General features: G+C 43.1%; 3 protein-coding genes across 3 annotated transcripts; 1 reads left to right on the plus strand and 2 right to left on the minus strand.

Annotated features, from left to right (window-relative positions):
- The first annotated feature begins 1,598 nt into the window (after positions 1 to 1,598).
- LOC133951749 (microtubule-associated tumor suppressor candidate 2-like) lies at positions 1,599 to 13,744 on the plus strand. Its single transcript, XM_062385877.1, has 9 exons — positions 1,599 to 1,656; positions 8,487 to 8,553; positions 8,884 to 9,098; positions 9,589 to 9,694; positions 9,780 to 9,853; positions 9,940 to 10,038; positions 10,139 to 10,258; positions 10,438 to 10,535; positions 11,187 to 13,744. Exons 1-9 carry the CDS (start codon positions 1,600 to 1,602, stop codon positions 11,392 to 11,394), a joined length of 1,044 nt encoding a protein of 347 aa, XP_062241861.1. The 5' UTR covers position 1,599; the 3' UTR covers positions 11,395 to 13,744.
- A 152-nt stretch (positions 13,745 to 13,896) lies between these two features.
- Positions 13,897 to 17,922, minus strand: stoml3a (stomatin (EPB72)-like 3a). The gene is made up of 7 exons (XM_062385876.1): positions 17,844 to 17,922; positions 16,641 to 16,744; positions 15,785 to 15,857; positions 15,479 to 15,561; positions 15,144 to 15,347; positions 14,234 to 14,368; positions 13,897 to 14,126 (listed from the first exon to the last, which is right to left on the minus strand). Exons 1-7 carry the CDS (start codon positions 17,920 to 17,922, stop codon positions 13,938 to 13,940), a joined length of 867 nt encoding a protein of 288 aa, XP_062241860.1. The 3' UTR covers positions 13,897 to 13,937.
- Positions 17,923 to 19,851: 1,929 nt separating this feature from the next.
- On the minus strand, positions 19,852 to 23,094 carry slc25a15a (solute carrier family 25 member 15a). The gene is made up of 7 exons (XM_062386152.1): positions 22,857 to 23,094; positions 22,677 to 22,747; positions 21,946 to 22,204; positions 21,159 to 21,299; positions 20,884 to 21,059; positions 20,625 to 20,783; positions 19,852 to 20,096 (listed from the first exon to the last, which is right to left on the minus strand). The coding sequence occupies exons 2-7, from the start codon at positions 22,729 to 22,731 to the stop codon at positions 19,975 to 19,977; spliced, it is 912 nt and encodes a 303-aa protein (XP_062242136.1). The 5' UTR covers positions 22,732 to 22,747; positions 22,857 to 23,094; the 3' UTR covers positions 19,852 to 19,974.
- Between the last annotated feature and the right edge of the window lie 149 nt (positions 23,095 to 23,243).

Below are 23,243 nucleotides of genomic sequence, written 5' to 3' on the forward strand. Positions count from 1 at the left end.
AATCTCACTGTTGATTCATTTTGCTGATAAAACACATTCCTGCTTTGAAAACACAAGCCCAACTGTAGCTGGCTTCAGAATCTGACTACAAAGTGTGAAATCTTCACAAGCACCAGTGACACCTGTAGCACCCGGCTTCTGTTGTCAGCGTCAGTTTGTCTACAAAGGCTTTAAAAACCTGACTTCAGTTCCTCTTTGAATCGGTTGGATATCAGAGTGAAGCAGCAGGTTTTTGTCAGAGAGTTCCTTAGGCTTTTCCAGTGGTTTTGTGCACAGTGCACAGTATCTGGACAGATGTGTGACTGAGCTGGATAGTGAAACCCACCTTGCACAAGAGTCAGTGTGACTGAGTTTGTTCGGCGTCTCCGAAGTGGATCCAGTGCTTATTCCTCGTCCTCTCCTTCTCCTCTGTTTCCATTTCATCCCTTTCTCCCCCGGCCACACCCACAGCCTCCTCTCTCCAGTGGGAGATGATTAATTAGATCAGAGCCTGAGCCTCTGCTTTTAGTGATCGAACATAGAACATCCACTTAAGGTCCGATGGCTGGAAGATCTTAAAATATATGTATCTGAGATACATCTGCAAATAGAATCTATTGTTAGATATGACTCCACCTTGAAAAATGTCTTTTAATTTGTTTTTTAATATGTTCTTTTGAATAAGTAGCAATATTTACGTGATGGTTAAGTAAATTAGCATTGAGTCTAAAAACCAGCCTTAAATATTAGTTCTGTTATAATGTCTTGTTTGTTTTTAAATTAAATATTTAATTATTGGCCAATATATGATATTTTGGCTGTAGATAGATGGATGTATAGCTAGATGTATAGCTAGATAGATAGATAGATAGATATATGGATGGATGGATGGATGGATGCATGGATGGATAGATAGATAGATAGATGAATAGTTTTATATATTAATTGTTCTATTGAGCAGCTGCATCTTTTCCAAGAAACTTTACATCCATTTCTGTTTTCTTTTCCCGCTGTCTGGTTCCTGAAGCTATTCACAGAAACAGAGAGAAGTAGTTTTCTTTTGCATGACATTTAAATTGTTTTTAATTGAGTTATTTTGGACATTATTCCTCCAGTCAGATCCATCCATGATACGTTATCTTCTATTTACCGTATGTGGGGTTTGATATGTTCTGAAACGTCTGAAGCATTAAGCTATTTTCCCTGAGCTCAGTATCAGAGCTGATAATTGGCCACTTTATTGACAATCTCCCTCCCCCGCCTTCTTTCTCAAAGATGCAACAGACCATACATTCACATACATGTAGCCGTGTGTTTGTGTGAGTGTGTGTGTGTGTGTGTGTGTGTTGCTCCCTGGGTGTGAGTATGATACAGGGCGGGGGTTTCAGGGGTGGTCAGGCGGAGCTGGGCTTCGGCTGGCTCTGCCTCTTTGTTCTCGCAGTGATAAACTCAAACCAGGAAACAAGGTGAGGCTTCAGTCTTCCCCTCCTCTCCTCCCCTCTCCATCCTTCGCCCGGTTCCCTCCCTCCCCCTCTCTCTCTTTCTCTCGCTCTGTATTTCCTCTACTGCCTCCCCCGTGCACGCAGCCGGCTCAGGGATGCTGCTGTCTCCTTGCCTGGTATGGGCCATTGCTGCTGTAGGCTCCATCTCCTCCCTCTGCGCTGTCCGGACCAAACGGTAAAAGGCAGTATATTCTGCAGGCAAGACAGAGGATTCATTTAAGTATGTGTGTGTGTTAGCATGTCAAGGGCGGGGGGGGGGGGGGGGTGGCTCTGACTGTCTGTGTTCATGTATGTGTTGTGCTGTAGAGGATGAATGTGAGCAGGATTTTGCTGAGTCAAAGCCAGATTGTCGGTCGCCCTGTCCCTCTGTCTTTCCTCTGACAGTTTGCAGGGACGTTACATAACAAGCTGCTGTATATTCCTGTTCTCTTCTCTCTGTATCGATCGCATTGGTGGTATTTGATGGAGCGTGCGGGAGAAACTCTCGTCCTCGTGTTTACCCGACGGAGCTGGATTTTTTTCTCTGCTACCAGAAATCACGTGTGCAGTTTTTTCCTGTGCAGCATTCGTGCATGTGCAGCATCAGCTTCCTATGTGTTTACTGGAGTCTCCTCAGGATGAAAACAAAACCAGTGATGGCTCATCGGAGGGATGTTATGGTCCCACTGAAGCTGGACTACTGGCTACAACTACGTTAGAGCAGTTGATCACAGTTATTACAGTGTTTGAGCAGCCGTACTGTAAAGATGCATGTAAATTCTGCAGCCCTGAAGCGATAAGTCAGGAGATGTAAAGAGATGAATATAAATATGTTAAAATCCAGTTGTTGTTTGTTATTTAGCTGCTTCCAGCCTCTTAAACGTGAGTATTATCCTCGTCAAGGAGGTTATTTGTTTAACTGCAAGATTATGTAAAAACCCTCTGACTATTACTTGAAACTTGGCCAGGATTCATTTCTGCACCAATTAGATTTTGGTGCAGATCCAGATCAGGGGACAGATCCAGGATTCAGACGAAGGACATTTACTCTCTTTTTCCAGGGAATAATAAAAGAAAACAATCAGACATATTTTGGAGACAGATTTCTATGAGTTGGTGCAATTTGGTCCAGCTTGATTGAACTGAGATATGATCCTCTACTTTTTTACTTCACTGTTAAATGATTATCATTAGGTTGCTTTTCTCATGCTGGAAACTCACACAACGAATATAATCAACAGTGAAATCAATGATGGGATCAGTCTTTGGAGATGGAGGATGTTGCCTGAGCGCAGGGATGAGTAGTGAAATCAGAATGCGTGTCACACTCGCCCACGACTCCCTGGGGATCAGAGTCGGGGGTATTGATGGGTGGGACCAGAGGCGGAGCTCAGGAGTGAGGAGTGAAATGAAAAAAAAAAGCCCCTAATGAGGTCATCGGCGTTCCTCCCCTGACGACTGCGTGCACCAAGTAGAACCTCTTAGGGCAGGGGTTTTCAACTGGTTTTGTCCCAGGGACCACCATTCTGACTTGAAAGTAATCCACGGCCCACTGATGTGCCTAATCGGGTTTGTGCCTACGTATGTGTGGTCCGCGATGGCATTGCAGGGGGTCCGCGAAATTGTCTTTGATGTTTCAACACATTTCCAGATTACTCTTGAATATCGTAAATTGAATATCGCACATTGAATATCGGCCCCCTGGTTGAAAACCCCTGCTTTAGTTGATTTTTCAAGCAAAAATGGTCGGCATGTAATGATCCAGTTCTCTAGTGTCTTCTAAAGTCTCTTTTGAATATATAAAATGAAGTCAGTCATAGTTGCTGGTGTTGAAGATCTATATCATGATGTCATCTTAAATGCAATACAGAAGCGCCTCATGATTTTTGTATGAATTTACCAGTTTTACTATATTTTCCAGTACAACTCATTACACAGGTTCCCAACGAACCGCTGATATTTAGAGGAAAAAGGATTGCGTTATTGCTGCTCGAATAATCTCTATCAGACTTTTTTATTATGTACAAATACTTGATGCACAATGGTCTTTCTCAGTAACATGCACTTGTGGCCTTCTTGGGAGGAGGATGTGGCTCCTTCAGAGGTTTCTACATTTTATTCCCCCTGTTAAGAGGAGTTATACTCCTGTTGAGGGTGAAGATCAAAGGATGTCACACTTTTAAAGACCTATGATACAAATTGTGATCTGTGAATATGGGCCTATACAAATACCAATTTGAATTGAATACTCAGATACAAAGATATTTCTTTAATATTTTAAAGTTATTGTGCCTTTGACCTTAGTTCACTGGAACTGCCTTTGTCTGCCTTTGGTCAAAGACAGTTCTACCTTTGGTCCTGTGGCTTACTCTTAGATCAAATGAGATTGAAGAGGAGGGATTCCTAGTGTCTAACCCATACTTGATCCCAGAGTCCAGTGATCAAACGGAAGAGACAATGGACAAAGATCACAGCATGATTCATCTTAAACTAGGTACCAGACCCAAAACAGGTCATTCCAGGATTAAACAGGCCAAGCTTATGAAACCTGAGCTGGAGATCCATGACCGCATGGGTGAGAAGGAGCCGAACATTGCTATTCTGCAACATGAGAACAGGGTCCTGGTCTTCAAACTACAGAAACTGCAGTCAGAGTCAATAATAGAGAAACGGAAGAACGCCGAAGCTAACTTTCGGTTGTTTGCGGCTGAAACTAAGCGAAAAGCTACTGTCCGCAAATATAATCGGCTAGAGCAGTGTCTCATTGCTGAGAATAAAAAGAGGCTGGAATCACGCCTTGCCAAAGAGGAAGAGGAGTCCGCCAGAGTCAGATCTGCACTGGCCCGACTTCAAGAAGAACACATGCAGGTGACCTCCAGCCTCGCAGCAGAACTCACCAGCTCACAGGAAGAGCTGGTGGCAGAGAGGAGCCTGTGGAATAGGGAAAAGCTCGAGCTCCAAGAGTCCCTCAGGGCCGCCACACAGGCTGTGGACGAAGGGAAAGAGGAAATCTGGAAAGTCAGATCTGCACTGGCCCAGGCTGTAAAAGATACAAAACATCCACAAAGCCAGTGGGAGCATGAAGTGTCCCAACTTCTAGAAGAAATCCTGCAGGTGACCTTCAGCCTCACAGTAGGACGGACCAGGTCCCAGGAAGAGCTGGAGGCCGAGAGGAGCCTGTGCTATCAGGAAATGTTTGACCTCCCAGAGGCCCTAGGGGCCGCCACACAGGCTGTGGATGAAGAGGAGATTCCCAAAGTCAGATCTGCACTGGCCCAGGCTGTAAAAGACACAGAACAACCACAAAGCCAGTGGGAGCGTGACGTGTCCCAACTTTTAGAAGAAATCCTGCAGGTGACCTTCAGTCTCGCAGTAGGACGGACCAGGTCCCAGGAAGAGCTGGAGGCCGAGAGGAGCCTGTGGAATAGGGAAAAGCTCGAGCTCCAAGAGTCCCTCAGGGCCGCCACACAGGCTGTGGACAAAGAGAAAGAGGAAATCTGGAAAGTCAGATCTGCACTGGCCCAGGCTGTAAAAGATACAAAACATCCACAAAGCCAGTGGGGGCGTGAAGTGTCCCAACTTCTAGAAGAAATCCTGCAGGTGACCTTCAGCCTCACAGTAGGACAGACCAGGTCCCTGGAAGAGCTGGAGGCCGAGAGGAGCCTGTGCTATCAGGAAAAAGTTGAGCTCCCAGAGTCCCTCAGGGCCGCCACACAGGCTGTGGATGAAGAGGAGATTCCCAAAGTCAGATCTGCACTGGCTCAGGCTGTAAAAGACACAGAACAACCACAAAGCCAGTGGGAGCGTGACGTGTCCCAACTTTTAGAAGAAATCCTGCAGGTGACCTTCAGCCTCACAGTAGGACAGACCAGGTTCCAGGAAGAGCTGGAGGCCGAGAGGAGCCTGTGGAATATGGAAAAGCTCGAGCTCCAAGAGTCCCTCAGGGCCGCCACACAGGCTTTGGATGAGGAGGAAGAGGAGACCTCCAAAGTCAGATCTGCACTGGCCCGACTCCAAGAAGAACACCTGCAGGTGACCTCCAGCCTTACAGCAGAACTGACCAGAACCCAGGAAGAGCTGGAAGCAGAGAGGAGCCTGTGGAATCATGAGAAGCTCGAGTTTGGAGAGTCCCTCAGGGCCGCCATACAGGCTGCGGACGAAGAGGAAGAGGAGTCCTCCAAAGTCAGATCTGCACTGGCCCGACTTCAAGAAGAACACCTGCAGGTGACATTTAGCCTCACAGCAGAACTGACCAGCTCCCAGGAAGAGCTGGAGGCAGAGAGAAGCCTGTGGAATCAGGCCAAGCTCGAGTTCGGAGAGTCCCTCAGGGCCGCCATACAGGCTGTGTACGAAGTGAAAGAGGAGACCTCCAGAGTCAGATCTGCACTGGCCCGACTTCAAGAAGAACACCTGCAGGTGACCTCTGCCCTCACAGCAGAATTGACCAGCTCCCAGGAAGAGCTGGAGACAGAGAGGAGCCTGTGGAATCAGAAAAAGCTTGAGCTCCAAGAGTCTCTCAGGGCCGCCAAACAGGCTATGGTTGAAGACAAAGAGGCGGGAAAGAAATCAAAGAAGAAATCAGTTTTTAAACGATTCCGCAAGTTCCTGTGCTGCTCTGAAACGAGCTAACCAGCTTCTCTCTGTGAGGCCTCATGTTCTTCCGGTGCTCTCCTGGTGTCATCCAAAAAAGTGTTTATTTAAACCTAAATATGTTCTTAATTATATCTTAAGGCATAGAGTGCCTTATATTTTGTACTTTTATTAATATGAATACTCAGTGTTTGCATAGTTAAAAGTAGAAAAGTGATTTTTCAGTGACCTCACATTGAGGGTTTGAAGCTTTCAATATTTTGTCCCTTTTCGCTGGTTATTGTATTAATAAACATATATAAAAAACTAAACCGGCCTATTCTGTTCCCTAGTGAAGTTTTTGGTGCTTGTCAAATTGTCCTTTCTCCTTTATGACTCCTCTCCTCTTGTTGTTTTCGCTCTATCTCGCCTCTCCTCACCCACAGCGCTGTCAGTAATCAGGCTGGTATCATCAAAATTTTGTAGGAAATGCTACTAAAAGTAATGCATTAGAAATCATATGAATTCCACGTAAATGAGTCAACTTAAGATTCAATCTAATGACAGAAGATTCTTTTGAGATGTACACGTTCTAGGCCAACTTGACAAAATATTCAACTAAAACCTATCACAGTCCAACGAGGCTTTGGGTAAAGTGAAACAGCACTGAGAATATATATATGCCTGGTTGACTTTGCATATGCACGAAATGCCCCATCGCCACCGCTTGTGCTGTTGTTGACCTCAGGTATTGTGTCGTATGTGCCTCTGTGGACCAGTTGTGCGTCCCTCAGGTTTCTGGGACCAGGTTGAACACACTAAAATCTATCATGGACAAACATTTAACAGTGCTTTACATTAAGGTACCTTCAATACATTCAACTCTATGTCATGAAGTCATCTATAATACCAAACAGTAGTGATACAGAGGGAGCTGCAGTGGATGAATATTCCCTTTGGAAAAAACAACACTTGCTTTTAGGAAAAAAGTATTACAAAGTATTTTTTTTCACTCTTTTGTTTTATTTAATATTTTCATTATTAATTCTGCCCTTTTGGGCCTTCTTTTTGGGAAAATAAATATTCCCACCATACAAACTATATCTCCAAGACCTCCTGAGAGTTTTTCTGCCTAGCTCAACCGCTCTTCTACATCTACCTTTAACACGCATGCACAGTGGAAAACTACTGGCAGTTTCTAGCCCCAAGCCGGTTTCAAGGTTCCCCTCATCACCTTTATATTATTTTAGACATATTTTTCTTATTTTAGATATTTTTCACAATATAAAAATCTGGAAATTTCGCGGACCCCCTACAATGCCGCCGCGGACCACCAGGGGGCCGCGGACCCCTGGTTGAAAACCCCTGTCTTAGAGGATGACATCACTCACTGCTGAGACAAACTGTAACTGCAAACCGTCTCATACATATTTCACCTGCTCCCCTCGGGCTCCCTCGCAAAAAACGCCGCTTGGTGATCTGCACCTCATCTCGGCCATCTAGCTTGGTTTTCAAACCATTGATCAATTAGTCCTTTAACGGACTGACGTGTCTGCCTCTGTGATGTCACATCACGTGGAGACTCTGTCAGGCTCAGTGTGGAGACCTCATCAAAGTGGATGTAAAGATGTCGTTGACTCCTCTGTGCTGCTGGAAAGCCTTTTCCCCCCCGGAGCCATTAAGACCCTTGGCTTTTATGATCCACATTAAAATGATACGCTGATGTCAACTGTGACGCAGGTCGTTTTTTTCTATAATTATGTTGCTGCCATGTCTGTTCTTTGATTCACTGGGAGCTCCACACATCGTCCTGGGACCAGAGCTGTGACCTCTGACCCTTAGTCCAGCATCTTGTTAACATTAATCACACACAGCGTTTCATTTGTCTTGTTTATCAGTGAGTCTGGGCCTCAGCCAATCACACGTAAGTGCATCTCAGAGGAGAGACGGTGGGAAAAGCTTGAAAGTGCTGGTTTCAGTGAAGGGCAGTTTGGTTAGTGGTTAACGCTCATTACACAGTCAGGCTAAAGTTCTAACAGGTCGTAAATTAGCTTCTAAAGGACATGACAAGATACGCAGGCTGCTTTATATAACAGTATTTACGCGCTGCATGTGGAGGATCAACATTTCAGTGGAGGAAGCTGCAAATAAAATGAATGTTAATGGACATAACCTTGGTATGCACAATTTGTATGGATACCACGACAAATACATAGTTAATGTTTCATGGAGCCTTGATTAAATTGATCTATTAAGCTTCACAATGGCAGAGATTAGCTTTAGATTGTTTATACAAAAAAATTATAATTTCAATCCAATCCTCTATTCCGGTATCAGTTTGAATTTGTGCCACAACCGTCACATTGATTCCAATCACAAGGTTCACTGCTGTACTGTAAGTGTAAGAAATCCTCTTGCTTCAGAGGCGCTCACGGTTTTTATGTGTTTGCATTTCAGAGTGAACGTGCCATTGTGAAAGAGAGGGAACTGTCCCAGGAGCTTGCCAGAATCAGGGATGAAGTGGGTAAGTGGGGAGGGGAAGGCGGCGAGTCACTCCCTGCTCACGGCATGTGATGTATTATACAGTACACTGCTATAAGTGACCCCCGGGGAATCCACTCTGCTGCTGGATGGAGTCTAAAAGAAAAAACACAATGTTCTAATGATGCTCAGTTTGCAGTATTTAGAATTTTAGAACAAACTGACACCTGCTAAATTCAGAAATGGGTTTTTATCCAACGTCATTCAGATTAAAGGACAGATATGACAACTGGTAAATTAACTCGGTGCATTGTCTTTGCTTCATTTTTGGTTTGTGTTTGACCCTAATTTCCATCTCCACTCCGCTCTCTAGCTTTCAGTGTCGCACACTGGGAGCAACTGCAGCGGGAGAAGGAGGAACTGGAGCGTCGCTTCGAGGCGGAGCTGCAGGGATTGCGGGCTCAGCAGCAGAGGGAGCTGGGAGCGCTGGAGGAGCGGCTGAAGGCGAAGCACTTGGCCGAGACCCGGAGCCTGAAGGCCCTACAGCGGGATGAGCTGGACGACCTACGGATCCAACAGCACGAGCAGGTGTGTGTGCACAGAAAGTGAAGATACAAGATGAAGACACAGAAGTGCCTGAAATCTGTATTCCGACCAGCAGAGGGCGACTTCACTGTTCTGTAGAAGTCTGAAATGATTCTACTTCTCTTTATGGTCTCAACAGCTGTTTTTAAATCCTTTTTCATTATAGCATGATGTTCATTTTGTTATTTTGTTTGGTCCCGTTCAAAATCGCATAAATGCCCAGTATGCGTTGGGGTGTTGATACCGTGTGATTGACATCTAGTACCAAGGGCAGCAGGCTGTAGGTTGCAGGTGTAGGTGGACATGCAGTTCCCTCAAGCTCTCTATAACTGGGTTCCCCTTCAGGTGGGATGCATAATTCACTGTTGTAAATAGGAGTTGTGGGTTTGTTGACCATCTGACAGAGCAGAAACCGGTGACCTCAGAAGCAGAGTTGTCAGAGCATTTGTAAAATCTAGCAGGTGTTGCTTTAAACGTCTGCATCTTGCCCCAGATTGAGGAGATGAGTGAGAACCACGAGGCGTCCCTGGTGGAGATGGAGACGGCTCACAACGACACGCTGACCACTCTGCAGGAGGAGCATGCCAGGACCGTGAAGAGTAAGAGGCAAACTGAAAACCTGCTGTTGACCTGCTGCTGAGTCGCAGGTTCAGAGAGGTGCTGACATGTCATTTCTTCTGTTAGATCTGAAGATGGCCCATGAACAGCAGAGGAAGTCCCTGGATGAAGAATTTCAGAAGATCAGACTGTCGCTGCAGGTCAACAGCTCTCCCTACAACAAAGTGTTTGTTTAAAAAGAACCCGTTTTTAGTTTGGTGACGGCAACATGTCGTGTGTTCAACAGGATCAGGTGGACACGCTGACGTTTCAGAATCGCAGCCTCAGGGACCGAGCCAAGCGCTTTGAGGAAGCTCTCCGCAAGAGCACTGATGAGCAGATAGTGGTAACGGCTCTGCGATGCTTCACAGGAACAAAATGAGATGTTATTCTAGATGTTTTAAAGACTGACGGTCGCCTTCACTGTTGTTGTCTTCTCTTGTCAGGACGCTTTGGCTCCTTACAAACACATTGAGGAGGACCTGAAGAGTCTAAAAGACGTTCTGGAGATGAAGAATCAACAAATCCATCAGCAGGACCTGAAGATTACAGAGCTGGAGATAATAGTAGGCTTCAAAATTATGCTTTTGTCTGCTTGGTCAAATTGCAGTTGCTATAGTCCAGACAGTTAAATTACAAATATAAACCGTGAAGATAAATTCTCCTTCGCACAATATTGGGCATATTTCTCTTTTCATTTGAAGAATTTAATATTGTGCACCCTGTGTCCTTTGCTTTTGAGCAGGCTGAAAAGAATGTATACCTGGAGGAGAGACTGCAGGTGTTGCAGCAGCAGAACGAAGACCTGAAGGAACGAATAGACAAGAACCTGGTTGTGTCCAGGTCAGTTCAAAATCGTTTTACAACGTCACCTTGGGATTTTTAGGCTTCCCCACCAGACACAGCAGGTGGCCAGGGACATTGTAAATTCAGGTTGTCTGTCCAATAAACTGAATATCTCAACATCTCAAGGGAATCTCTTCAAATTGGTACAAACATTGAGATGAACTGATTTGATCTTGATGGTTGAGGTCAACCATCAAGATCCCTTAATGCCTGAGTTAATTTCCTATTATATAAAACAAGTATTATTTGTGTTTTTGGCTGTCATACACATGCTTAATTAATTGGAGATTGTTCAATAATGCATATACAATAGATAATAACGTTAGGTATGAGGCGAATGAGCGACATTAGCCTCTTGAACATGAGTCTACCAAATTTCTCTGGACTGAAACTGCACTGGCTGGTGGATGCATAAGATTGTAGGACATTATTTCTAGTTCTTGGTATACAACTTATATTTGTAGAGTAAAGTTTAGCCTCAAAGTCAAGAAACAAAAGTTATATTGTCTATGTATAAAGAGCCGTTATAGGCAAATACAGCAATAAGGAAAATATATCTCTGGGACACTTAGGCAGTACAATTACGACTTTGAAATTTCTTACCTGGCTTTTACTCTGTGACTTTCCCACATCGCTCTTCTTCCTCAGACAACTCTCCGAGGATAACGCCAACCTGCAGGTGAATGTGGAGAAGGAGAGCAACGAGAAGAAGCGGCTGAGTCGCAACAACGAGGAGCTGCTGTGGCGTCTCCAGACGGGAGACCTGAGCCCTCGCATGTCCCCCAGCTCCTCCCCAATCCACCGACCCTCCCCTGGACCGGGCTCCGCTGCCCGCCCACACTCCTACCATCAATGACACTCTATAAACTCTTTGCTGAATGTTCCTCTGGGTAAAGGAAAGGGCCTCTCACCCTCGTAATGCATTTCCACAGACAAACCACAGGAATTTTAACTTTTGAACTAAATAATTGTATCAAAGCTCGAGCCTGTTGCCTCCTCTTTTTCTATTCCACACAAATCTCCCACGAAGCAGAACGCGCTGCGATACTCCGGCGGATGAAATACCTGATCATTGCAGAGGTAAGAGAGCAGGAACAGACTCACAGTGCCTCATTTCCAATGTGTTCGCCTCCATCTGCAATCTCCATCTTCACCTCCAGCGCTCAGGATGATGGATGTACGACAAAAAGCAAACATCCAAAGCGCAAAACAGTGAACACAAGAAGCGCCTTTCCTGTCCTGTCTCTTTCCACCAGCAGCAGCACAGGCAACACTTTGAGAGGAATCACAAAACTAAGTGTTGATTCCTCTGTGGGACATGACAAAGCTTTCATGTATCAGGATTGTATGACTGACTCTCAAGCCATCCAACCTCAAACATCTGTCCCATGTTTTCCTTAAACGACCAGATTTGTACGACAACATAACAACTCATCATCGTCCATTGATCTGCCAAAATATTTTAACTAAGTTATTGATTATAATTTATTTAAATAGTGCACATGTGTTGGTCTTGTTTAAAGCATGTTCTGTCTTCCGGTTATAATGAACTTTAATTTTGGATCACTGACAGTGTGAAATGGAATAGAAGAGTGAACGGGTGAAACAAGTTACCTCTTGTAACCTGGAGCAGGATTAGATCAAACGAAACCAAGGCCCAACAGTCGCCTCAGATCGGATCTCACTTCCCCGCCCTATATGCAATTAGACAGGTACGCCCGGAAAGATGTAATGCAATGACAGGAAGCAGCGAGGAGAAGATAAGGAAATCAAGATAACACAACGTAGATAAGTTTTCCCATCAGGTTCCATGAATTATTATCAGGGAAAACTAAATCCTTACCCTAACGCCAACCCTTATCTGCATCCAATGTATTTACCTGAACACGTGTGATTCCCAGATCTGTTCATCGTGCTGCATTGATTCACCTTCAGATACGTTCTCTTGTTCTTTCTTTAAATGGTCCTTTCACTAATGTGTTCAGAAAAACCTTGAGAACAAATATGATGTGAAAAACATCAGAGCCCGACTGATGTGGATGTTTGGGTCCAATATCGATATTAGGTAGTAAACATTTTTCCATTACGATCTATTAGTATATATTTAAATATTTAAAGTGAGGCTTGACCTTTTGACAACTTGTCCAAAAACTTTATTATAAATAAGTAAAAACAAAAAACCCAAATACAACCAAATATATTGAACTTGGAAAAAAATATTGACCAAAACTAATATACTGTGGTGAAATATAATTCTGTATAATAAAGTTTGTTATTTCAACAAACACAAATGCTAACAACTTTTAACAGCCAGCCGGTTAGATCATTCAGGCTCGGACGTGTTTCTTCTCTTGGTTTTCTGCAATTTACTTTCGAGGGACATAAAAATATCCTTACGTCATTTGCTGCAAGCTGTTACCTCATTTCTCATTGTAGAGAATCTCAGGTGTTGAGAAATATGAATCATCTAAAGGGAAACAACTGCCATAACTTTCATTTGGACTATTTTAGTTTTTACTGTTTTTCCTTCATGTTCATATTTACGTAACCACACAGTTCACTGTCTGTTTTGCAGAATGTGGAAGAATATATATAACAGTGAAGTCAGCAAATATAAAAGTACTTCGAAGAAACATTACGGTAAATGATAATAACTTGATTTAATAATCAGATCCCTGCACATAATATAAAATAAGAAAATGTGCTCTGATAAGACTTGGGCTGTCGGGGAGTTGTCGCTGGTGGGTTCCTCTGTGTCACCGCTCGCCTCTGTGTCCCGTGGACATGACGTCGTGCTAATTTACTGAATGTTTGTTCCGCACTTAAACAAGAGGTTTTGTTTACAGTTTACATCCTGTGTACTGTATGCGGGGATGTCGGTACTTCTGTTGATTGTTTACAGGACTTCTGTTGTAAAGATTGTATTCAGTATTTCCGAAACTCTCTGAATGAGTTTTTAAGAAAGCATGTCTTTATAAGGTTGTTGTGCATTTCATCAGATTTTTTTTTTTTTTTATATACATTTCTTGTGCATTTCATATATTTATTTATTTATTTATGTATTCGTCCTCCTCCAGAACTGCACCTGTAGCTTAGCTGGTGAAAATATTGTTGTCAGTGATGAGACACTAACATCTACACTGTATATGTTGCACTTTGTATTTAAGTATTAAACCACAATATGAAAAAACAAGAGAGCAAAAGTGAGATTTGTAGTGGCTATAAAACTTCATTATGATACATTGCTCTTTTAATTCTTAGTAAAAATAGATAAATAAAATCTATGAGAAACGATGAAGAAGTGCAGACGTCAGCTGTGTTCTCTAAACACTTCTAATAACATCATAACAGTATAACAAGTAATGAGGCTCTTATAGGACTCGCTGGCAGAGACATTCATCACTTCCGCATGAAACCCTGAATCAGGTCCATGGGCAGAGGGAAGATGATGGTGGAGTTCTTCTCTGCAGCGATGGAGTTGAGCGTCTGCAGGTATCTCAGCTGGAGGGCACACGGAGCCTCGGAGATCACCAGAGCGGCTTCTTTCAGCGCCCTGGAGGCCTTCATCTCTCCCTCTGCAGCGATGATCTGAAACACAGACGCACGATGGATCACTTCTACTCTCTGCTGTTATAGTTGTGCACAATTCGAAGGAGGTAAATCAAACTGAAATCTTGCATCGCCCTCCTCGTCACCTTTGCTCGGGCCTCCCGGGTGGCCTCGGCCTCTGCAGCCATGGCCCTCTGCAGCTGCTGAGGCAACTTCACGTCCTTGATCTCCACTCGCTCCACCTTAATGCCCCATCGATCGGTGGCTTCATCCAGAGATTCCTGAAGAGGACGATTTAAATAACAAATAACAAAATGAGAAAACTGCTGTTAGGTCCGCGTTTGTTCTCAAACGGCAGGAAACTGTTTAATGGAAACAATCACTGATAAACCCAGGGGACCGAACAAAAAACTGACAAAAAATGAAACATCCAAATACGTTGTCAGTTAGTTTAGATCCCCAAAATTGATAAAATGAGAATGAATATAGCATCATACATTCTTGAGTTGGTTAAGAATAGAGTAACGAGGCAAATATTTGCTAACATGGTTGTCATAATTACTCCCAACTATAAGACAATCATATGTCAGTGTCAGCGTGTTGTCCTGCAGCTACAGTGACTGAGCAAACACCTGGTGCAGCTGTTAACTGACACATTTCTGCACAGTCAGAGCTCAGTGTCTCTTATCTATTCAGGTGTTCACGACAATGACAGACAGTTTGTTTTGGTGCGGATTTGTCAATTATTTTATTTTCCCTTCCCGAATACGCTCTCTTCTCCTAATTGCTTGTGGTCGAACTGCAAACAATTAATTCTGAGGGAAGTTCAGAGGCCGGTCAGGTAAATATTGGACTTTAAAAACCTCCTGCAGTGTGTTTGCACAGACACACAAGCACAACTTGCTGAACCTGTTTGAATGGGATACGATTTTCAGTTTTGTCTCCTCCACAAAGTAAAAACCTAAATTTGCTTATTTGCTTAAAAAACATAAATTTCTCACACGCTCACTCGTCCTCCAGCTCCTTATAAACAATGACCTCAAAGTTCCTCCCCACCTGCATGCTGAGAGAGATGCCCTCTCTGTCGGCCAACAGCTCCGCCAGGTTTTTGGTTCCGAGCGCGTTCCTTAGGGTGGTTTGTGCGAGCAGGCGCGTGGATGAGTGTGCGTTGGATACATTGGCCACGGATGAGATCGGGCAGTTTATCCTGAAGTACACAACGCCGTCCACAGCCACTGTCACTGAGTCTTTGGTCAAAACCTAAACAAGGACACAAAAGAAGAGTAGTTAGACTTTTCTTATTAATGACAGGAACTGTGGACAAGCTACGATACGTGAGAGACAAAAATGTATATTCACACACATGACGTGATGACCAAAATCAAACCTACCTCTTGTGGAGGGATGTCAAAGGACACGGTTCTCAGGTCGACTTTCACAAAGTTATCAGTGCAGGGCAGAACAAAGAAAAGTCCTGGAGAGAAACACAGCGTATTAGTGTTGTTCACACTTTCCCAAAATAAGGAAATAATAATTGTCTCAGGACTAACACTTTCTTTGTGTTTGGCTTTATCAACTTGATTCTTTAGAGTCATTATCACATAGGCATCAAGAGAGGATAAGCCAGTACATAAAAAAAAAACTGAGAAAGATTGAAGATGTGTAAATGCACATTTGTAAGAGATGAAATGACGAACCTGGCCCTTTGGGTTTCCTGTCTGTGATCCGGCCGAGTCTAAAAATGACGGCTCGCTCATACTCGTTCACTATCTGTTTGTTAGAGATACAACCAGTCACACAAACAACACACACACCACAATAGCAAATCAGTGAAAGTCAGCCACATAAGTGAACTATATCCAAATGTTAGACCGGTGTAATATGATAATCAACTCCATGTAGTTCTGTTTTTTTCTCAGAGAGCAGCTGCAGCGCATGTTTCATTGAATCACTGGCATTATTCATTATTGTAAATTATAAAAAGGTCCATTCCCTACAGCTGAATATATATACATTTCCAATTCTACACAGCAATGCACTTTAACTATTAAACAGAAAAGTAAAACACAATAACTTTGCTAAACAAAGGTCTGCTTTAAATTCAGACCTTCAGAGTCACAGATAAATTACACAGGCAATTAAATGATCCTGGTTCTTTGGATTATATGTAAAAAACATGTAAAACTAACCTTTATAAATAACATAATGACGTTTCTGTTCCCAAACGTGCTTCACTTGAAACATAATGCAGACTTAAAGGTTCAGTGTGTACAATTTAGTGATATCCAGTGGTGAAGTTGTATGTTGCAGCTTATTACACCTCACCTCACCCTCCCCTTTTAAACATGAGAGAGAACCTGTGGCAGCCTTCAGTTTTCATAGAAACTCAAAAGCTGTTTGTCCAGTCTGGACTTCTGTAAATACTTCTGTAAATAAAAATGGCGACCTCCGTGAAGAGGACCCGCTCCTTTCACCTAAATCTAACACACTGGACCATTAAGGAGTTAAAAACTAAGGATTAATCACGACTATACACCAAGGAGAAGACTTTACCTTAACACACATAAACAATGTGAGCGGGAAGGTGACGGCTACAAAGAGCATGGACACGATCACCAACAACCAACCGAAACATCCCAGTCTCCCGGAGCTTTTATCTGCAGAGGAAACAGAATTCACATTCACAAACCTCGAGTACAGAGACGCGCAGCACTTTGCGTATCTTCCGGCACCTTTAACTGAAGGTGACACAAAACGAGGTGGTGGATCCACATGTTTAATTAATCTCTGAGGGAAGTCACACCGCTCCACAGTCTCCTGAGTCACGTGGTGTTACGTGAAGATGATGAACTATTGACAGCATCCTCCCAAATCGCCAACTAATCCATCAACTCAATATCTATGGACTAAAATGTATGGATACTTGTTTTACATTTACATTGACAGTTACATAGATCAAAAAAGATGTGGAATTTTCAACGTGGTCTCATGAAACGGTTTGTAAGATATCGTACTTAAAGTAATGTCCAAATTTTCCGTCCTCCTGACTCACAGTTTAGTGGAATTCATACGAATTCTAGTGCATTACTTTTTGTAGCATTTCCTACGAAATTGTGATGAGACCAGCCTGCCCCATTAAGCTCACCACCAGAAAAATGTCTGTTTGTATCCACATTTGTGAAATAAGAATTGATCTGAATCAAGTGTGTTTACATTTTTCTTGGATATGATTTGTCAATGTGGTGAACAAGGGAATCCATTCATTGTAAGGCCTCATTAATAGTGCACCTCGTTAATAGTGCACAAGTTGTATTCCAGGACTCCAAACAGCCAGTGGGTGAAGCTATCAACATTTTTGTCAATGTGCGATACAAAACTTTGACATGAATTGAAATTGAAATATGGAATTGAAACATAAATTGTAAAATATTGATTGTATTGTATTGTAAATTGCCATATAAAATGTTTACTAAATGCTTTATTTTTTTTCACTTTTTTTTTTCCCATTTCAGTTATTCTGTTGTTTGTATTTTCATGATCCCTGTTTACAACATGTATTTGTAGCTCTGTATGTTTGCTAATAATAATAATAAAATAATAAAAATGTTAGAATATTTTGTAATATTTGTGATTACTGGACATTCCTGGAGTTCCAGCTCACCTCAGGGTCAGTTAACAAGGTGTATCATCCTCAGCTTGTTCCCCCTCAGGTGTAAGATTCGCTTTTTTTAAAAGTTCAATAGAAGAAGTTCTTACCTTCTATATCCTCCACAGCGTTGATCTGAAGTTTACCTTGTGAAACCATGTCTGCCGTGCTGGACGTTGTCGAGATCATGTGTGAGTGTGTTGTGGGTGTGATGGAGCAACTGGACCAGAGCTGCTCTTGTTTACCCGTCTCTACCCATGAGACACACACCCATGAACTCCCCCTCACCCGTTGTGTGTGACTTATGGACTCATCTGATTGGGTGCCATCGGGTAACACAAGCCTATAACCAGCCTCGTATGTGTGTCTTGTATTCGAATGCTCACAGATGAGCTCTTGTGCTTTATTATGCTCTCACACTCAGGTCCAGGAGTCTGACACCTGCTGAGGGCAGCTGATGAATAAACAATGGGAGGCTTCCATGTCGGGAAACACGAGAGGTGCAGAGGGAACCAGGAGCTGTGTTACCACGCTCATGTAAGTTTCCATACATTTAAAATGTAAATAGATGTGGAAACAAGGGGTCACTGTAAGTTCTATTTAAAAAAGAAAAAAAAAAAAGAACAAATGAGGGGAAAACATACAGATGGAAAGAAGGGATGAACTAAAGAAATTAGATGTTGCTACTAATATTAATACGAACAGTAATTAGTCATGCAAAACAGTCAGATACTACAGAGGCATTAGAACCATCATGTTACAGTAAGAATGAGAATCAGAATTATTTTTATTGCCAAGTATGATTGCACATACAGGAAATTGCCTTGGTGTCGTTCATTGGTGCACTGAATATAAAACATATACACATAAAACAACAATATGGAAACAACAATATAAGAGCAACAATATAAAAACAACATAAAACAACAATATGGAACAAAATGGAACAAAATACATACAGTACCGGAGTTATGGGCACGTGTGGTGCAGAGTCAGTGTGATGCAGGGGGCTTGTTTGTGAGCCCCACTGCCATAGGAAAAAACTGTTCAGTTGTCCACCTCGGGTCCTGTGCGATTATCGTCCCCAAGAATCTGAAAGACTCCACTGTTTTAACTGGGGAGTCGCACATGGTGAGGGGGGCGGTTTGGGCTGGGCTCCTCCTGAAGTCTGCTAGCATCTCTACAGTTTTTGAAGCGTTCAGCTCCAGGTGGTTCTGGCTGCACCAGGAAGCCCGGCTGTTAACTTCCTCTCTGTAGGCGGCCTCGTCCCCATTGGAAATGAATCCAATAAGGGTTGTGTTGTCAGCAAACTTTGAAGTTTTACAGAGGGATGGCTGGAGGTCCCTTTAATCAACTGTGACTTGATGCGTGGTCACATGACAGGAAGCTCAAGACATGATTGGAAAATGAATCCTTGCTGGACTTTTAAAAAATGCTCCAGAGTTTTAAAATGAGGAGTGTGAAGTTGTATTTTCAATTGATGAGTCTGTGTGTACTCAGGATTTTGATTTGGACAAAAGTTGTTTTTATATTCGATCACGTGATGTACTTAATTATAATAACGCCTTAAAATGTTTGAGTATGTGTTATTAAATAACAATTTACTTTCCCACTGCTTTTCTTTTTCATTTTACCTTTACAATTGCTTCATGCAAATGTCAAACTCCAATAGACGGCCAGTAACAACCAGTCCCCTTCAGACTTTTGAAGTATTAGACTATCATTATTAAACTTTTAAAAGTCAACTTATCAGGGGTTTTTTTAATAGTGCCAAATCACAACATTGTCTTTCGGTACTTTATGTTTACTTAAGTTGAAGGTTTCACTGTGTTTTGATATGGACAGAGCAGGGAGGTTTAATAAATGCCGATTTGAATAAACTACATATGCATATAATCTCCACTGCAGCAGAAACATATTGGATCTGGACTGCAAATAAAATAAAATCTTTCAATGAGGTTCATTATACAGAGATAGGCTGTTTACCAGGACAGGGTGAACCAGCTGATGTTCTCCTCTCTTTTTATGACTTGACTTGGCATAAGGTTTGTTCCCAGCATCAGCAATCATGCAGTAACTTGTTCACAGATATACTCCATATAAAGAATTACGGTGAGATGTGAATCATTAAAACTTTATTTCAGATACAGCTCCACTGAAAACGCAAATACATGCATCATTTTACATCATTAAAAAAGACTTGATAAAGTCATTTTAAAAAATACTATAAAGGAAGAAGCATCAGGCGCCCACGGCCTCCATCATGAACCTGCGACTCCACTCATAAGCCAGGAAGAGCGCTCCGTTGGCAGGGAAGGTGCGTATCATGGTGGGAGTCAGGCCCGAGTACAGAGCCAGGAACCCTGTGGGGACAAGTGAGAGTCAAACAGATCGTTCCCCACAGATGAGTCATTCCCACAGCTCGGGCCAATCAGTGACGAGATGCGTGGACGCTCTGCAGCAAAGACAAATTAGCAGCGGTTCATTTACACGTCTGCAAAGTTGAAAGACTTCTGCTCTTTTATTGAGCCTCTCAGGGGAAGAGTTACAGGTCATCCCCTGTTCATTATTTGCATTTCATCCTTAGGTTTACAGTATCTCTTTAATTTGGCATCAAACCCGGAACAATTAATATGCTTAAAGACACACATACACTGTCATCATTATACCAGCAGGTGGTGCAGCATGGGGCTGTAAATGTGCCAAACAGATGCAAACCTGCAGATAGACATATACACACTGCTTTTTCTATCAAACACAGCTGGAACAGTGATTCAGTATCTTGCCCAAGGAAACTTCACCATGAAGACTGGAGGAGCCCGGCGTTTGAGAAGTTGCAAATTTATGGGTAAAGTTAAATTTCAATCATAGAAATGATAATCCCATCTTACCTTCGGTGCGTACGACTCCCAGGAAGGTTTTCATGAAGCCCTGTTGCCTCCCAGCTAGTGAGTGAACCTGGATCCTTGATTTCACACAGTCGATGGGGAAAACCACCAAACAAAGACAAGCTCCCGCAAATCCACCACTGAACATGACTGGAAGAACTCCTGCATGGGACCAGGTCACAAGAATGTCTCTCACAACGTAGCCAGAAAAAATGCCTCGTTATATATATATATATATAATAGGGAAATCTTATAACTGTACCTATTCCGTCCTTCTCTGTGCCCATGTGCCCCGCAAACGTAGAGCGACAGAGTTCATACGCCCCGAAGAAGCAGAAGTAACCTGGGATCTCCCTGACGAAGGTGGAACTCAGTCCTTGGTAGAAACCCAGGGGTCCGTTGTTCCTCATCACAGTTTTCATTACCGTCCACACGGTGCTGAAGTCACACACACACAAACCACGACACAGTGAAAAAGCAAATCAACCGAGGCTGAACAAGTTCTGCTCAATTTCTCTCTGTGTTTGACCTGCCGACCTCTTCCCTCCGCCTGGGATCATTCCAGATGCCTCCATTTCGTGCATGGCCTGCAGGCGACACTTGACCAGCTCGGGGGGGCACTGTGCCAAGGAGGAGAAGATGGAGGACAAAGAACCTGCAGCGGCCATCTGTAGATTGCTGGTGGGCAACGAGGGGGAGTGAAGAAGACAATCAAAGCAGTTTAGGCCGAGCCTCAGCCTCAAAGACCTGGTTCACCTGTGCATAAGCTACACTCAACAAATACTTTTACTTTTAGTACTTTAAATAAATAGTCGTATTTTCTCCAAAAAAAGAAAACACTTGTTTCTGTTACTTTGTTTTGTCATGACCTGGCAACGTGACTCCTCCACAGTTTGATTTCAGAGACGTTCTTTTCTACTTTCTGTTCCATTAACTCACTGAAATCTTTCTCAACATTTACTCTTAACCACCAGACATTTAAATCAGAATGAGAACTCAACTAAAAAAAATGTCCTCACTTTCCTTAACATTGCAGGACTTTGTTTTGGTCTGCTGGGTTTTACAGTGAAATGGAATCTATCCGGCCTCGGGTAGCATTGGCCCGACTGAGTGTCATTCTAGTTTCACAGGTTTTTCTTCAAACACAGGCTGCACACTAACCTATAAACAGAGGGAGGTTGCAACAACGCCCATAGATCCGCTGACAGTAATGACACACCTGTTTCAATGACAATGATAACCAATCAGAGCCTGCTCTCATCTCTTGTTTGACTGATAATTCATCAGCTCATCATCATAAAATCTAATAAAATCAGTGTCAAACCTGAGCTTCTTCCGTTTGTCGATTCCAAACAGGAAGCGGATGGCGTCTTGGCAGAGGCCGTAACTCAGGAACAGCACGGCGTTCTGACTGATGTGGGAAATGAGGGCTGGGGTCGTGCCTCTGTAGAGGCCCCGGACCCCCACCTGTCTGTAGGTGGAGGTGAAGCAGTGGATTAAGCCGCGGTACATGGTGGGGAACGTCTGCATCTTCACCTTGGTGGTGTCAAATGCTTGACCGCTGAACACGCACGCTGTCCCACCTGAGGAGACGCCACGATGGAGATGAGAGACACACAGAAGTTTCCCAGTTTTACCGTTATGCTCTCACAACTTGTGGACATGACTTTGTGAATACACTTACTGTACAATGCTCTACAATAAAAAAACAAAAATCTCACAATACTTTTGAGGGTTCCTGCTGACCTCATGTCTTCTCCCTGACCAAAACCTAAATCTCCTCTTACCCCTATATGTTACGGGGAGGTCACTACAGGCCAACATTACACCATTAGTAAACTCTTACGATTTAATATCTTTGATCTAAATAGGGTTTCAGTATTAATAACATGTATCATTATATTAAATCAATTAGGCAATTAGGCATTTTTAATTAGGAAACATTAATAGGGTTGTTTCTGTGAGAATCATGGGAATAAAAAAAGCAAGTTCATTATACACGTGTGTGATATTCTAACTTCAATGAGATGATGCAGGATATCATGATTAACCCACCTAATGCTCCCGCAGTGAAGTCAATGATGACCTGGGTGACGGGATGTGGAGCCATCGCGTTCCCAAAGAACCTGAAAATATCCCAAAACACATTGAGGCTATTTAATAAACACATCTTCATCTCCCTACACACAAATACAAAGAGACAAATTTACAGTAACACATATATTTGTTGCTCACCTGTGTTCTTCTTTTCCTGCCCTGCTCCAATCTCTGTTCTCCTCCCGCGTAAAGAAGAACTTACTGTGGCACAGCACGTGGATTCATGACGGCACAAGAGCGTAACTTGTTAAAAATGGCCAATGGCAGGTTTCCACAGCAGGTAACTTCACAGACGGAAAGTGTTGTCTTCTCCAGGAGCAAAGGACTTGTTCAGAGACAGTTTTTCATTCAACTGAACAGGAGCTGGAACTTCTCAGCAGCTGATTTTTAAAGTCAGAGGCCTGTGCGCAAAAAGTCCCTCCTACTGCCGCGCCCACCGGAGCGCACAGGTCGCTGCCTCAAGTCAAACAGGTAAAGTTAAGATGCGACAGGAAACAGTTCGTGTTCAGGCAAAAATAAAACACG

This window comes from Platichthys flesus, chromosome 4 (assembly GCF_949316205.1).
Source record: "Platichthys flesus chromosome 4, fPlaFle2.1, whole genome shotgun sequence".
In the NCBI taxonomy this organism is placed as follows: domain Eukaryota; kingdom Metazoa; phylum Chordata; class Actinopteri; order Pleuronectiformes; family Pleuronectidae; genus Platichthys; species Platichthys flesus.